General features: G+C 41.3%; 2 protein-coding genes across 3 annotated transcripts; one reads left to right on the top strand and one right to left on the bottom strand.

Annotated features, from left to right (window-relative positions):
• Window positions 1-2,631: 2,631 nt before the first annotated feature.
• Window positions 2,632-3,889, bottom strand: LOC133391678 (uncharacterized). The gene is made up of 2 exons (XM_061647340.1): window positions 3,280-3,889; window positions 2,632-3,200 (listed from the first exon to the last, which is right to left on the bottom strand). The coding sequence occupies exons 1-2, from the start codon at window positions 3,608-3,610 to the stop codon at window positions 2,632-2,634; spliced, it is 900 nt and encodes a 299-aa protein (XP_061503324.1). The 5' UTR covers window positions 3,611-3,889.
• A 10,855-nt stretch (window positions 3,890-14,744) lies between these two features.
• Window positions 14,745-17,278, top strand: LOC133391769 (uncharacterized). 2 transcript variants are annotated; one of them, XM_061647903.1, is made up of 4 exons: window positions 14,745-15,133; window positions 15,206-15,620; window positions 15,713-16,020; window positions 16,076-17,278. In XM_061647903.1, the coding sequence occupies exons 1-4, from the start codon at window positions 14,953-14,955 to the stop codon at window positions 17,266-17,268; spliced, it is 2,097 nt and encodes a 698-aa protein (XP_061503887.1). In that variant the 5' UTR covers window positions 14,745-14,952; the 3' UTR covers window positions 17,269-17,278. The 2 variants fall into 2 exon arrangements, with proteins under 2 accessions (XP_061503887.1, XP_061503886.1); XM_061647902.1 differs by having other exon boundaries at window positions 14,747-15,133; window positions 15,203-15,620.
• The last annotated feature ends 185 nt before the right edge of the window (window positions 17,279-17,463 follow it).

The raw sequence follows: 17,463 nt of genomic DNA, 5'->3' as shown, positions 1-17,463 counted from the left end.
ATCTGTCTAGTGGTAAGCAAGTAGACACTATCTATACCGATTTCAAAGCGGCATTTGACAGTATACCTCTATCATTACTTGTTGCTAAGCTTCGAAAACTAGGTTTCGGTGGCTCTATATTGCCGTGGTTCAACTCCTATCTTGAGAATCGTTCATATGCAGTTAAAATCTGTGGCTCTTTCTCTGAATGTTTTCTTAGTTCTTCGGGTGTCCCTCAAGGTAGTGTCCTTAGTCTCTTACTGTTCATTCTCTTCCTCAATGACTGTACTTCGATCCTTCCTCCTAACGGCTTCTTGCTATATGCGGATGACGTTAAAATTTTTCTTCCTGTATCTTCTACAGCTGATTGTCTAGTCCTTCAATCCTGGCTCTGTAAATTCTCTACATGGTGTGCTTCTAACGGTTTAGTCCTGTGTCCTGAAAAATGTTCTGTCTTGTCTTTCTTCCGATCTTCTACAAGTATAACTCATGCTTATAGTGTCTGTGATGCCCCTATTCCCCGTGCGTCCTTGTCTAAGGATCTTGGCGTCTTCTTTGACCCGAGTCTTTCTTTCAAGGAGCACACGGACTATGTCATCAACAAGGCCAACAAAAGTCTTGGTTATATTTGTCGCATGTCCACTGAAATTCGTGATCCTTTTTGTCTTAAGTCCCTTTATTGTTGTTGGGTCCGTTCCGTACTGGAATATGCCTGTGTCATCTGGTCTCCTGTTCAACTATCTCTGCTCCAAAGGATTGAGAGGATCCAGAGACGTTTTACAAGGATCGTATTTCGTAGGTCGCTGGGTCATCACTCTATTCCGCTTCCTTCGTATGACGATAGATGCAATCTATTAGGCCTTGCCAAGTTGGAGCACCGCCTCTCGGTCGCTCAGGCTTCTTTCGTCGCTGGCATATTGCTCAATACGATTGATACTCCTTCACTTCTGTCGCGCTTACATTTGTATGCACCTTGTCGCACCTTACGTTATCGTTTTCGTCTCCAGTTACCTATATGTCGTACACGTTTTGCTCGCAATGAGCCTTTTGTAAGAGCTATGTCGTCTTTTAATAGTACTTCTGATCTGTTCGATTTCAACATATCCTATCCTGTCTACCGATCCCGTCTTCGCTCCTTTTCCGTACCATAAACTCCTTCCAACTCCTTCGTGAATAATTGTATACTATAGTCAGTAAGCACTATTGCTGTAACCCAACGTGGCCGAGCAATTAATAAGATAAAAATAAATAAATAAATAAATAAATATGTTATTGTAGGATAATTTTTTAGGCATTTTTTTTAGATGACCTATTCAACTAGCTTCATGACGAAGTGACTTGAAATAGGAAAAAAATATTTATCATTCCGTATGCCCATATGGCAGAAAGTTGGTATCTGTATAGGTTTGACGTAGTTCTATTCCCTCGCCCAGCACACACCAACCAGTGATTAACTGTCCGGTTAGGTGATACGAATAAGTCTTGTAAGCATTTAAACATAACGTCTGCATGACCACGTATGTCAGCTATAGCGAAAATAAAGCATAACAATTATTTATTTGTTACGCAATAAATAGCAAGAAAGTGCAACACTGTGCGGTCCCGTGATACAGTCATCAATTCTTACGACCTAATAACATGCCTGTCATGGGTTCAAACCTCATACGGACCGTCCCCCCGTAGCAAGGATTAACTATCCGGCTGCGTGGTACTAAATCAGTTTCGAAATCCTGTATAGGTCGATGTGTATGTCGTTAAGCCAAATAGAAAGAATGTGCTGCGTTATCGAGATGGATACGATAAAAGTGCTTCCGTCTTAACAGAAGGTGTTCTATCATCAACCAAACCGTTGTGTGAGAAATGGAACTAGTTTGCGAAAAGGTTTGGTCAGTCTGCTTCATGAAAAAACAATCAATGTAGTCAGGTGTTTTTACTTCTCTTATTCGTCTTTGGATATAACTGTTGTCATTATTGGCATGCCTGTACCACTAATGGATGTATCAGTGTAATTAAGCTATTGATCACCCAGATCAGGATAGTCAGTCCTACGTATGAGGGGCTTGAGCCCATGACGAGCATGTTGTTTGGAAAACTAGTTTAGTGCATAACAATCAACTTATTTTCCTTCATTGAAGAACAGAGAAGCCAAAGAAACCGATTGAAGATTTTAACGCTCGCAGGCCACAGCGGGCATTGAGCACTGTTGCGGAAGGTCAGTGTTTTACGAAGAAGAGCCCAACTGAATAGGAAAGGACTGTTCGAAGGGGAGTGGTTAGTACCAACATGTGATCGTCCTGATGATAGTTTTAAGAGTTTGTTCCTTTAGTCAAATAATTATTGTTTAACATACAGTCGAGTAAAATACGTATGCTGTATTGTCAATGATAATAAAAGGTCAAGGCTAAGTATGTAGACAGAAAAAAATAAATAAAAATAAATAAATAAAAATAAAACATAGTCCCCCGATCCTGTTAGTATACGATCGTCAGCGATTGACGTCGCATTCCAGCTAGCACCACGAGGAGGTAGGATTCGGAGTTCCAAGATAGCGGTTGCATAATAATACATCCGCTTCCTGGCATTAGCTAGCCAGCTGGAAAGAGCTCGATGAATTTAAAGTGTTTAAAAATACGAAGAAGAATATGTTAATACTTACTCAAACTCCTGAACTGATTGGATGGCACGCAAGATGGTAATGAAATTGTTAGGCTGGGCTCGCTTAAGCTGGTACTCGCGTATATATTCAATCAATGCTCCCCGGTTTGTGCCTTTAGATCTTAAAAAGGGCTTGACCCAGCGCCATAAATTCTCGATGGTCTGTGTGTGTACTAATGGAACGCTTGGGTCGACAAAATTTTCTGAATGGTTTATCATCTCGTGCTCATACCCTTTTCCGTCTAATCCGATGTAGGCACGCCAACCATCCGTCACAATTGTCGTTCCGGGGGCCACATTGTTCATAATGATGCCCTGCAAGTTGCCAGCGTCGCGTTTCTGAACCAGCTCCAGAGAAATCTCTTTTGTCTCCCGACAAATACTACCGACCAGCCAAACCTGGTTGTTGTCCGCGATCCGTCCTCTGTGGTACTTCCGTTTGGTAATGACGGACTCGTCGATCTTCACAGTGAGCCCTTTGCCTCCGATCTGTTGTTGGTGGGTTTCCACATATTCAGCGCTTATTTCACGGAGTATTTTGAACCATTTTAGAATGGCTGTCTTACCTACAATGAGATAAAAATAAAACAAAACAAAAAATTAATCAAAACCGACTGATTGAAAAAAATACTAAAAATAAATTACCGGCTGCACATTCAGCTTCCGCAACCATCCGCGTCGTATTTCGAGACCTCTCGAAGGTTATCTCCATCAACTGGGATAGAGACAGCCTCGAATTTTTGAAAGTACTATCCGTGCGGACAGTACATTCCCAGCAGCTCGATGTAGGCTTGCAAATCCATTTGCAAGCATTGGAGCGCTTGGTTACCTTCAGTTTCATTTGCCTCTTGCACTTGCTGCATTGTTGTGTTGGCGGCAAAAGTTCAGCTTCCTGCAAAAGACGAACCAACCCTTCCTCATCCGCGGTTAGCTTCTTCAGGTCACTGGAATTTTTGACTGCTGCAAATATATCCATGGTAAATGGTTTGTCGTGAAAATAAAACTTGAAATAAATAAAAGAGAGAATCTTTAATCTGTACACCACTTTGTTGATCAAAACATTCAACTACATACGGAGCAATATTTTCCCGCGCGATCTACACTTCCACACATAACCGATTTTACTCTTTCGTTAGTACAATACATTTAAACACACTCAACCGATATCGACGATTGATTGTGTGGTTTGTGAAGTAGTGATGTCCTGCTCGACCCGCACCAACCGGATTGGAGACATCCGGAAGCAACTCGGAGTCGTTCGAAACGACCCGTAAGATTCAAGGAGGTTCAATAGGTGCAACGATTCCGGAAATCCGGTAGGTGCAAGAAAGCAGTCTCGATTCCGACACGTTGGTGCATTTCGGGTTGGGTCAAGGTAGGTTCAATACTCGACCAGAACTCGCTGCACCAACGGGTCGAAGTCGCTTGTCACCTACTCATCAGTCGGGTCGACCCGAACTCGCTGCACCGTCCGACCCGCCGATGAACCCACCTTGGTCCGACCCAACCCGAACTCGTTGCACCAACGGGTCGGTGTCACTTATGCTTTCTTGCACCTATCGGAGTTGTTGCACCTACTGAACCTACTTGTACCTTTCGAGTCGACCCGAATGACTCCGGGTCACTTACGGAAGGCTCCGACCCGATAGGTTCGGGTCGAGCCATTCATCACTAATATATAATCAAAGCCACTGCAATTTTTATAAGCAGCAGCAGCCTTTCATTGAGACTACGCGCTCTTTCCTTTCTCGAGGTGGGTGTTGACGATACTAATTAATGAATAATTTGTTTTTTTTTTGTAAGGAAAAAAACTATATTTTACATCTGATTTTCAGTGTTTTGTGCATTTTCTCTCAATGACGCGTGCAAAATTGCAGAGAACTGCTCTTTTATATTCAACAAGCGCAACAAGCGAAAGTTAATTTAGCGGTTCTGTCAAACTATTCAGAAAATAATAGTTAGTAGATTTATTCTTTTCGCTTTTCCGCATTTCAATGTCTCGCAATAGCTGCTGTTTTTCGCGTTCTATTTCTAATCATGCTTCCAAAGCATCATCAGCAGGCTTTTCCTTGGAACGCTTTCTTGTAGGAGCAATAGCTACATCGTTGTTGGTCGACACAAGTCCATCTCCATCAGTATGATCTGTGTCTACCTGGACATTATCATCGTCGAGATACTCCGCTTCGAATGTGTCTGTAGAAATAGAATGAAAATGAAACAAATTTGGTAAATTGACTCACCAAATATATAACCAATAATTACCTTCACATGTTGGCAAATTTCCTATTCTTGGAACACGGGAGGAACACGGAAACAGACGCAAGACGATCTAGTGCAATATGCAATTAACGCCATAATGCGCAGCAATGCCCATCAGCACGTTGATGAGGGGCCAACATTATCCTGCCAGAACTGTGACTGAACGTTTCACACACAGCAGCACGAATCGTTTCTTCGTTCCTTTCGTTCACGAATCGGCACCTGCCCGTACAGGAAACGACGTTATACACGACCCGTACACGAAACGAGGATTTGTGGCAAGACGGTAAACGTCTGGTTCCTGTAGCACCATTTCGCACAGATACACGACACAGTACGCAATTACTACATTTGCGATTTGGGTGGCAATAACTTTTCCAGCAGCATGGTACGGCACATCAAACAGAACCACGGTATCTATACGATCGAGAAGTTTGACTCCTCACTGTGACAAGCGGCTGAACGGGAAGTTCAACTTGCACTAACAAGTGCGCTGCAAGCATGTGGAGGTGGGCAAGTAAGTACTGCCGGTGCGATGTTTACGGACACGTCAGCCCGAACCATTTTTACGCTGAAAAATCACAAAAAGCAATTACACACGGGAGAACACTTTGAGTGCGGAGAATGTGGCAAGCTGTTCAAGTATAAGATTTGTCAGAAGCAACTCGTAGCAGCGCCTCACACGCGGAAACCGTTGTACCCGTGCGAGTTTTGCGATGCATAGTTTATGTCGAGGGCAACCCGTACCGGAAGACCCGTCACTGGGTGTAGTGGGAAGCGCTGGAAGGGAGAGGAAGGAATTACGGGAAGGAAAGAGACGTTTATCGTGGAGGAAGTGTTCATGCTTAACAAAACTGGCACGAGGTCCTCGAGAGGCAAAGAAGACCACTCCTGCATGATCAATCACACTGCGGTTGTAGTGCCGAATAAGTAACCTATGGCAAACAAGTTACTGCGATAAGGGGAAACATACGTTATCTCAGGTTAGAACACTTTTTTATTTATGCTTAACATTTCATATGATAGTCCCGACTACAGCTAGGAGACGGTACATACTCCCATGTTTTGTTACTAACGCGAAATGTACATACTACTAAATACCATCGACATGCAATATAATACTCACCTGAAACATTTAGTTCTCGTCCAATTTCATCCCAAAGTTGTTGTTTGTGTTTGTTGTCTTTATATTTTGCGTCTTTATGAGACCACAAACATCTTTTTTCTTGAACTAAAGAGATCAATTTTTCTTCGTCCGGCACCATGTTGATGAAGTTAATAACATACGGATACTTTCACCAAAATTATTGAAATGACAGATGACGCCGCATGCGGCGTGCGGCAAAATCAAACGATTTTGATTTTGCCGCAACGCCGCATGCGTCAAAATCGCAGCAGCTGTCATAAACTTCACATTCCATACAAAAGCTTGCGGTAAAATCGCATGCGGCGAAGTTCTGACCGCTGCCTAAATGAGAAACATGCTTGCTCTCACAACATGCCGATTGGCAGCCATCCATTCGCATGGAGCGCTCTCGCTCGCAGACCATCGCACTACCACCAATATACCGTCCGTGAGTTGCATCTAGAGGACAGTCGCTCAAGCCAGCCTCATTAAGGTAAACAATGCTCGTTGGGTGGTTTTGTTGTAGTGATTGGTGGTGCTCTGGTTATTATTTATCTCTGCTGGCGGTGGATGGTAGCCATGTGATTTGCTCGTATTGTCCACTATTGTTGAATTAAGGTAGGTGAGGTTTGAAACTCTCTCTTCCAACTCATTCAGAGGCTTAAGGCGGCACGGCCTACCACCAGTTGCATGAATGGTATTATTGTTAAGCCGCATTTTTTCTTTAAGGCCTCGCTACATGAATTGAAATGTCAAAAAGTTTTCGGTCAAAGGGGGGGGGGGGGGGGGGGGGGGGTAGGCGAAAACTTTACGTCAAAAAGAGTTCAGCTCCGAGAGCTGAAATCTCATCCGAAATCTTTTCGACAGCAACCCGAAAACTCAAAATGACAGCATTGTAGGTGTCAACAGGAAAAGGAAGAGCATTATCACAACAAAACAAAATAAAACAAAACAAGCTTAAAGCCGGCATTGTAAAAGTACGGTATTAATTATCACTTATTTTCCGTGTTAATATTACATAAACATTCATGTGTATATTATTTTAGCAGAACCAAACAAAACATTTAAAAACATGAATGTAAATCAGAACGGATCAGGACCGGGAACGGCGTCAGGACAGCGATCGAAATCGGTACAGCAATCGGGACCTGGACTAGCAACGATATCAGTACTGGCACCGATATCAGGATGGGTACCGGTATCACTACTGGCACCGGTATCAGGACGGGCACTGGCATCAGGACAGGCACCGGTATCAGGACGGGCTTCGGGAATAGGGCTGGCATCGGGATCAGGCTTGGCATCGGGAGCAGGATTGGCACCGGTATCAGGACTGGCACAGATTTCAGGACGGGCATCGGGATCAGGACCGGCATCGGGAGCAGGACGGGCTTCGGGATCAGGCCTGGCATCGGGAGCAGGACTGGCTCGGGATCAGGACGGGAACCGCGTAAATATATGCGAGAGGTGAGTATGGGTGTACTTAATTAACAACGACTGAGTGACTATGTTGAATGAGGTTAAAACTAGATCGCTGCAACTGCCGTTGGTCGTAGTAGTGGTGCTTACATGGTTTAAGAATTTACCCCAGGGTCACCCTTATCTTGCCTCTTGCCTCTTGCCAACTTGCCTCTTGCCAACTTGCCTCTAGTAAACTCATTACTAAACCGGTTTTTTTTTTAATTTTTCCTTTGTTCCTGCACCTGTGTCTATTGGATCGTGCTCCTCCAAAAATCCAACCATCTCATTTTCTATGCCGGTTTTCTTTAGTTATTATCCTTATTATGTTTTACAATTAAAACACCGTACGTCTTATTAATTTTTTTAACTACTATTCCAGGACCTGGAGCTCTGCTTGCGGATGGCTAATGCGGTGGAAAAACAAAACATCATCTACAATAAAAAATCTCCGCATTATAAAAACCGAGACCGTCAAAATGATGCATGGATGTGTGTCGCAGAAGAGGTCGGGTTGACCATGGCAGAGGCCAAAAAAATGTGGCACAACATGCTGGCCAAATATCGGTCATACCGATCCAAAGTGCGCCAGAGCATGCAGACCTGGTCAGGTAAATTGTTTTTTTTTTTATTCAAGCTAAAAGGCTACAACTAACCTGTTGACTATTTTAGCCTACGCCGAAGTTAATCGCCCGCGATGGCCAGCCTGGGAGGCTTTGTCGTTTATGAACGATGCGTCGGAGGACGCTGAACATGCAGACACGGTAAGAATAATCTGTTTTTTTTGTTTCTGTTAATCGATCTACCGCACACTTTGTTATTAAATGTATTAGTTGCACACTTTAAGATATGAAATGTATTAGCTCTTTCTTTTTTTGAAAAGCGGTTTTATTATGTTACATTATCGATAATAATGTAAAAAAAACATTTAGCCATTGGCTAAATATTGTAAATTATAAATTATTTTCCTACCTACCACGAAGTGCGCAAATAATGCGCAAAACCGTCACAGCCTTGAAATTCTTTAGTTTCATATTTCGAAATCGAAGGAAATTAGTCGGTAGCTTGATACCATTTTCATTAAATAGTATCAAACCGGCATAGTTTTTGCTCTGGTGAAATAATGAGCAATAATTTGGTCGTGTGCAACAATTGGCGAATGACCCTGCTTATGGTTTCAAGGTGACCATACAAAATAATAACTACAATGCAAACAGGGATGCAATAAGTTCATCCATTGATTTAATAACCATGTGATACAGGATAATATGTTCACAAAATTATTTACCGTTGAAATTATCCCTAGAATTACATACTTTCAACGTGCTACTGTACCAACGTGTACCATTTCTGTTTTTTCAATAACTTTTGCCCTATGTGTTATATTAAAAAAGTTAGCTTTTTGCATGCGTTGCAAAATCAACTGAGTTTGTTACAATTCATGCGTGGTTACATGCATTGTTGTTGATCTTATATGATATTTCTTTGAAAGCTCTATGTTTTTTCGTGTTATCTTGTTACATGATATCACTTCAAAAAGTTTTCGGAAGCAGCGTTGTCACAAATGGTATATTTATAACATACTAATACCTTCTTACGTGCAACTTGCCCACTTTGGCCAAGACCATGGTTTGCTGCAGAAAAGCCCGGCATCATATCGAGATTTGTACCAGCATTCCAACTCTACAAATGTTGTTTTTATTAAATACTTTATTTTCACCTCTGAACCCTAAATTTACCAGAGTAAAGCCTCTCAATATTATATTACCAATATATTTCATCAATATTAAAATATTATATATGTTTTTACTAGTTAAGGATTATAATTATTTGTTTTCATTGATCTGTAAATCAACTGTTGCCAATAAACCGTTTATAATCGAGTAATGTAGTTATATTTAATTTTATTTCATATTTCTGTTGATTTTATTGATGTTAGTCTTCATGTTTTGAGAGTGCAACAATCACCATGAGTTTCATCGTTAAAGTAGCTGTTTCAGCGTGTTGGTCAATTTGTATGGTTAATGTTAAATATATAGATAATATCACATCAATATCATAACATGTTATTAGTGAAGGTTAAGGACGATGTCGTTGATAAATCAATTCAAACAAATTCGTTGTATTTCAATGGCTTATTCTTATTTGACATGTTGCGCAACGACCTGACCATTATGGTTAATAGTTCAACCATAATGATTATAATTATGTTTGAAGTCTAGTGCTATATGCGTTCGAATATTCAACAATCGATCAGGTGTCCTTGACGAAACACCTGGCAGACCTGCTAACCCTTCATTTGCTCTCCAATCGCCAGGTATCAAGTTTCCGTTAACGACTCTGTCGAATGAAGATGGTGGCGAGTAGATATGCCTTGAAGCACTTTTACGCAAGAAATTGTGTAAACATAATGGCGTTAAAACAACGTGTTTTGCTACATCCGGTGGAAGACGTATTGGCCCACTTAATACTTCGAATTTGTTTGTCACAATTCCCAGCGCATTTTCAACGGGCATTCGAGCTAGGGAATGTCTATAGTTGAAAATGCGCTGATAACTTCCAGGTGAACGGATTCCACCAAATGGACGGAAGCAGTAATCGGTATAGGCGAAAGCCTTGTCTCCTACCAAGAAGTACGGTACTGCAACTCTATATGGTACTCGCAAAGGCTCTGGATCAGGTATATTTCACAACTTGTTTTCCAGTTTTTGAAACAATCGTCTGTTTCGAAGTATTCCTCCATCCAAAATGCCTCCTTTTCCTCCCGTATCCGCGAACAGAAAATTGCAGTCAGCGTCCACTATTACTAAAAGCACAATACTAAAAAAGTTTTTGTAATTTTAGTTATAGGATCCACTGTGTGCAGAAGCGCGGATTTTGACATGCTTTCCGTCCATCGCACCAATGGCATGGGGGAAGTTCCAACGCTGCTCCAACCTTTGTGATACACTGGTGGACATAAAAATAGGAACTTTTTTCTGTGACCGAAAAACATAGGCATTCGCTTCTGTCTATGCGTTTCCACATAGCCTTGCAGCGTCTCCATAGCGAATCGGCAGAACGTGCATGCTTGTTCTTAAGCTGACGCTTGAGAGTTGACCACAGATTTTCAATCGGGTTGAGGTCTGGACTCAACGCAGGCCACGGTAGAACTTGCACATACTCGTTTGTCAAAAAACATTTAACTAATCGTGATGTATGCTTTGAGTCGTTATCGTGCTGAAAGATGTAATGCTCTTCGTCTCCGAATTTTTGTCGGGCGTGTGACAACATCTTACGACGTAGTATGTTTCTATACCCTTCCGAGTTCAGTGTCCCTTTGATACGGAACAAAGGACCCGGGCCGTGCCAGGAGAAGCAACCCCACACCATTACGTGGCCGCCTCCGTGACTAAGGGTTTTTATAGTATTTTTTGGATGATACGCCTGTTTAGGAAGGCGCCAGACGTATTTAGTGCCGTCCGAACCATCCAGATTGATTCTGGACTCATCCGAAAAAAATATTTTGCTCCACCAAAAGATGGATGCAGCTAAATGCTCTTCGGCAAACCGAATGCGCGCTTCTATGTGGTGCGGCATTAGCTTACGAACCTTTTGTGGTTTCCGGGCACAGAACCCACCGGCGTGTGAACGGCGCGACACCGTTTTCGCCGAAATTTGCAATCTAAGCTCCTGCTTAATACGATTGTAAGTTTTGAAAGGGTCCGCCTTGATTATCTCAACCATCTGCGCGTCAACGTCAGCCGTTGTTTTTCGCGGACGACCTGTGGATTTACCCGTAGCCTCGCTACGAATGGCGTTGTCCACAAACGTCCGCGAACGGCCGAACGCCTTGCAGATGGTTTTGATAGGCACGTTCTCACGATACAAACCCTGAATATGTTTCCGCTCCTCTGGAGTGCTGTGCTTTCCGCGACCTATGATGAATTTGTGGAATTTTCAAATCGCAAACTTTCACCTTTACCACTGAATGAAGAATGAAGCGCAACACGGTTTGGATCTCTTTTTATACTACCGAAAAACGCTGCCGTTACTCAAAACTCAGATAAGTAGCGCACCACAAATGCGAGTATAAAAGGCAAACAAACAGCGATTGCAAATTCAGTACGCCTCGAACGTTAGGCGAAAGAACTCCGCAGGAGCCAAAGCCTCTCTAAACCATACTAACAACAACATACGCCTCGATCTGTTGGCGATAAGAGGCCAACGAACTCCGCAGGAGCCAAAGCCTCTCTAAACCATATTAACAACAACAACAACTATTGGCGATGACACACCTATTGCACGCAAAAAAACACACAACAAATTTTTTTCCTATCTTTTTGTCCACCGGTGTGCCTCCAGCCATTGTTGTTTAGTGGACGGTAGCTGAAAATAAAAAGGAACATTGAATTAGCGTGCATTTAAATTAAGACAAAAGCCTTTGTAAAGTAAACATAATGAACCTTCGACTATTTATTAGTAATAATAAATGTTAAATTTAAAAAAAATACGCGAGATTATCCCATAATTTTCACTGTGTATAAAATATTATTAGGTAGATGCAAGGATTATTAATATAAGCATACATTTTCTATCTTGCAAACAAGATTTTTTTCCATTATTATTTCTATTAATTTTGTACCCATTTTTCATTTCAGCTTGACGAGGAAGATGAGGGCCTTGCTCTGAACTCCCTCGTCACAACGGGTTCGGCCGTTGCACGATCCCGGATCCTTTCCGATCACTCATACATTGAGTATGATCCACCTTGTTCCCTTAGTCCCGACCCTACAAACACTTTTTCCACCCAATCCTTCAGTCCCAGCGAACCTCTTCAGTCCCAGCCAACCTCCAACCTCCATCAACCAATCCGTCATCCTACACCCTCCCGAAATTCTCCCCTTCCCTCCCCTTCTCAGGTATCCTTTCCTCATCAAGTCTCCAGTCCTTTCCAAGCCTCTCCCATCCAAAACCTGTCCCATCCTCGGCAAGGACGGCGTCGTCGACGAACCCCTAGCGACGAGGGGCTTCGTATGAGCGAGGCCCTCACACGCGTGGCGGAAGCCACGATGGTCAATGCAAACTCCTCGGAGAATGTGTTTGGCCGCTGGGTCGCTGAATTCCTGACGAGGTTCACGCCAGAGGAACAGCGTGTTGTGACCTCAAGGATTCAGCGAACCATGCTAGATGCCGAGGAGTTTGTGTTGGCCAACCGGGCCAACCGTCGCGATGGGGATCAGCCTTGAGTTATGTAGATAGTTGTATATAATTAGTTAATAGTTAGTTAGATAGTAGATAGTCTTGTAAATTGTTAGCATACAGTATAGAATTAGGATAGGATAGGGTTTATTTATAATTTTGTTTTAGTTACTACTTTGAATTTTTATTGTAGCTTTTAGGTAGTGTTTATGTTTTGAACTGTATTGAATGAAAATGAAAAATGAATTAAAAAATAATTGAATAATTAGTTTAACTTGAGTTGTATGATGACATGAATCACACATGAATCACAATATTAGAGAACATGAACTTTTTAATACATCCAACACTATTCAAACGCATACCTTCAAATAGGGACGTAACACTTTATTTAGGCAAAGACTCGTCTCTTTCACAATTCTGCTAATCGAAGAACGAGACACCTGAAATAAAAAAAAATATTTTTCGTTTTTAAGCCGTGCTAATCATACCAACCCGAAATAAAAATTGCAAGCTACTGAAGGTATGGCCTGTAGCTATGTAAAGAAGCAATATTAGCAATATTTCTTGAGTGGTGATGGCATCGCGCATATTCGTATTCATACGAGCTATTTCCGGCGCAATGCTTCGCAGTAAAAATTCTAAATCTTCTGGTTTTACGCGAATGAAGGTATTAATTGTTTCTGTTGTGTCCGAGCAAATGAAATAATACACAGTATTGAAGTATTACACGGCACAAACAGAACGTTTTATATTTACAGATAAAACATTATACAATCACAGTAAAACGGGCCGCGTGCCCTGCCGAGAGCTCCTGCTCTATCGGCTGTTCCACACACTCTGATCGTGCGGTGCTTATGGATGCGCCGGAGTGTGCATGCGCACACTGGCATCCTCACTGGGACTCCACCATCGACAGGAAGACTGTCGCGGTGAGAACAGGGGTCGCCTATCATCCACAACAGTTTCGTTGGTCCGTTCTGCGACAATATCATCCAACAAACGGTTGCCGTCTTGACGTCGCTGAAAAAACATTGGTCGCATCCACCAGCTGCGCACAATTCGCTGGTTGCGACCCCTTAGCTGTTCCACGTTTAGTTCTACCGCCCACGATAGCGAAGCCTACCATTCTTCACTCATTAAAAGAGTATCCATTTTTATCCGGATAAATTTATACACAATCGATAACAACGCGTAAACGATTCTGCTTGTAAACAAACATTTGAACAGACAGTACTGACAGAAAGTTTTCGCTTGCTTCAATTGACAGCGGCTTTGTGTTTTCGGTGGTGCACAAAACGCGTCCACACGACCCGAAATCTTTTTGACGTAAAGATTTCAGATTTTTGAGTTTTCGCCTCGAGTTTTCGGTTCGCGTAGCGAGGCCTTTACAGCACACTTGTAGTCAAACCAAACACGCTTCCATGTGGCAGAGGGTCTCATTGGCGGCCCTAGTGCATTTAGATTTTCTACCAACTTAGTCCAGAATCGGGTTTGATCGCCTTTAAACAATGCTCTGGCGATGTTTCGAGCAATTTCCAACATATCGACCATTTTTTCATATTCTACTCTAGTAGTACGTCCTTCAGCATTTTCCCTGAAAATCGAATATTAAATATTGCTTCACACTAGAACCGCCGGACTTTTCAACCTTACTAAAACCGCCATAAGGGATAATTTTGTCCCATTCGTTATGTGTACATATTTAAACATGTTTATTATTTCCTAAGGGTTTCTTGTGGCAAAATAATTAATAAACTTCATAAATAAGAATAATAAATCTTTATAAACAACTCAATCAATAAAAAAAACGAATAGCGATCATATCAACCGCATACCATGGTTTTTTCTTTGCATTAATATAATAGTATTGGGCTTTAAGTGATAAACGCTCATAATTATTCCTTACAGAGTTGAACGACAGTAAATCTATAACTATATATATCTATATATATCTATCTATAACTTATAACTATATATTATTTAAACAATCAACACCAGCAGCACCGAAGCTGTCAAAACACAGATTTGTGAGCCTTTCTGTCTGAAACAGTGTCGAAATCCAACAAAATCATACATTTTTCAGAGCTTTGTGCAAAGTCCGATAGGTGACGCTACTGAGAAACTTGGCAGCAAGGGAAGAGGGAGAATATGTTTGGAAGAGAAGAAGGAAAAAATCAAAACATTTTTCGTAGCGTCTTTTGCATGTTTGTGGTTCGCAGCTTCGTGGCGTCTTTCGCAGCATTTTAGCAACCTTGTACGCATTTGTGTTGATATTTAAGTTAGTTTTCTTTATGAAAATGGACTCAAATGAGAAAAAACTCTCGGTTATAAACAAATTGTGTGGCAAAAATCGCCATTTGCAGGCTCTGCGTAAGTCTGGCGTTTTATACCGAAGAGCCGCAAAACTGTTAAAGCAGTATAAAGAATCGGTGGAAGATATTGTGAATGTGGTATCGCCATCAGAACTACAAGGTAAGTATTCTAATGTAACAGCTATTAAGTTTACAGTTCTATAATTAGCATTTCTTGTTGGCTTTGTAGCAGCGTCGACTTCACCGGAGCTGTTCGATGGCGAGAATACCGATATGGCATCATCAGTTGATCCCGAACTCATGCTTTTTCAAGAAACTCAGGATTTGGAACTGAACCTAAGTGAATCGGAAGATGAAGCATCGATGGACGACGATCAGGACATAGCATCTGAGGACGATGAAAACGATCCTGACTACACCAAAATGACAAGCGAAGAGGGCTTACGGTATTGGGCGCTAGCTCGATCAGAATCGCACGCATCTTTAAAAAGTTTGTTAAAATATCTTCGAGCCAACACAGATCTCCGTGTGCCTAAAGATCCAAGGACATTGCTGCGGACACGACGAAATCCTGCTATCCTTTCGTCCATAGGAAATGGCAAATTTTGGTATAATGGAATACGCCACTGCTTGACAAGTGAAATGCGGTAAGTAAATCTACATTGCTTATGAATACGAATCCCGAAAAGCTGATGTGAGAATACTAAGTAATAATTTAAATAACCTTCTCTTTTAAAAGAAAACATACTGCAGTGCCACAGACGCTTCAGTACGATCTTAACATCGATGGCCTTCCTCTTCATACGCGATCTAAAACACAGTTCTGGCCAATTTTGTTGAAGATTGTTGACCAGCCGGATTGGCCAGTGATGATCGTGGCTATCTATTGCGGACCAACAAAACCGGAAAGTAATGAGCTTTATCTGCGGCAGCTAGTCGATGAGATAAATTTATTATCGAGCACTGGACTGATGGTGGGAGAAAATGCCATCACGTTAAAATTACGAGCCATCATCGCAGATACACCAGCACGAGCTTTCATTAAAGGTAAAATATAAGCATTTATGACAGGTAAAATTTTCTAAATGTTGTTTCTTTGCAGGTGTCCAAGGTCATACTGGAAGACACTCCTGTTTAAAATGTTGCTGTGAAGGAGAATCGGTGTCACAACGAATGGTCTTTTTGGATACGTCTGCGGCAAAGCGCACTCACAAAGGATTTTTAGATGGAGATTATATTCTGCATTGTACGGGGTCTACACCGTTGATTGATTTGGACGAATTTGACATCATTCTGGATATGATTGTTGTTGATCGTCTCCATCAAATAGACATTGGTCTTACAAAAAAACTACTTCACATTTGGTACATAAGAGTGTTAAAAGAATGGAAAAGATGGAATCGCCAGCAACGTGAAGAATTTAAACAAAGACTCCTAAAACAAAAACTCCCCTTTGAAACGAACCAAAAAATGCGCCCGATTGACGACCTAGCATATTGGAAAGGATCAGATTGCAAAACGTTTCTCCATTACGTGGCTCCCGTAGTATTGGAAGGATTGTTGAGTGAGCAGGAATATAAGCATTTTATGCTTTATTTCTGTGCTATAACGATATTTTCATCAACCGAACATAAAGAACACTGGAAAGCTGCTGGTACTATGCTAAAAACTTTTGTAGAAACATTTGCCTATACATCATATCATAAAAAAGCTGTTACGTCCAATGTACATAGTCTAATCCACCTCGAAGAAGAAGTAGAGCGGTTTGGTCCTCTGGACTATCACTCAACATATGCATATGAACGCAAGCTAGGAAATATAAAAAACAGGCTCATTAGAACTAACTATAGATGTTTAGAACAGGCAATTCGTAGAATATCGGAATTTGAAAATTTTACAGGAGCTCAACAAAACGATCAACCATTTCGTCAGCCGTTTTATACGCAAAGAGGGCAAACTATTATTATGAATGTGAGGAAAAATTTAAAGCTGCGAAATGATGATGTCAACGATTTGTTTATGACCAACAAAAACGTAATTTTAAAATTTGTTTCAGTAAGACAAGAGCAGGATAAGTTGATGATAGTTGGAAAAATGTTTTCCCGTATTTTCGAATATTTTGACGAGCACATTTCTTCCACAAATCTACATATATACTCTGTTTATAAAGATGATTTGAAAAATGACGAGGTTTTATTAGAATGCTCCGATGTCATACTTAAATTTGCTAGAACTATCAAAGAAGCTGATGGAAATATGGTATTATTTCCATTATTAAATACACTCAATGACTAATACAAAATAACTTGATTAGTGAATAATAAAAACTATTATAACTTGTTAACAAAACATCGATTTCATTTATTTTGTACTGCATTGTATTGTATATATAAGAATTCTAAGATATCACATGAATTAAGAGGCGAAATTAAATGAAGTGTAAAGTCAAAGGCTTTTAAACCTCAATTAAACTTAAAGATTCCTCAACTA

This window comes from Anopheles gambiae, chromosome 2 (genome assembly GCF_943734735.2).
Source record: "Anopheles gambiae chromosome 2, idAnoGambNW_F1_1, whole genome shotgun sequence".
NCBI classification, from domain to species: domain Eukaryota; kingdom Metazoa; phylum Arthropoda; class Insecta; order Diptera; family Culicidae; genus Anopheles; species Anopheles gambiae.
This window is presented reverse-complemented; position numbering and strand designations above follow the sequence as displayed.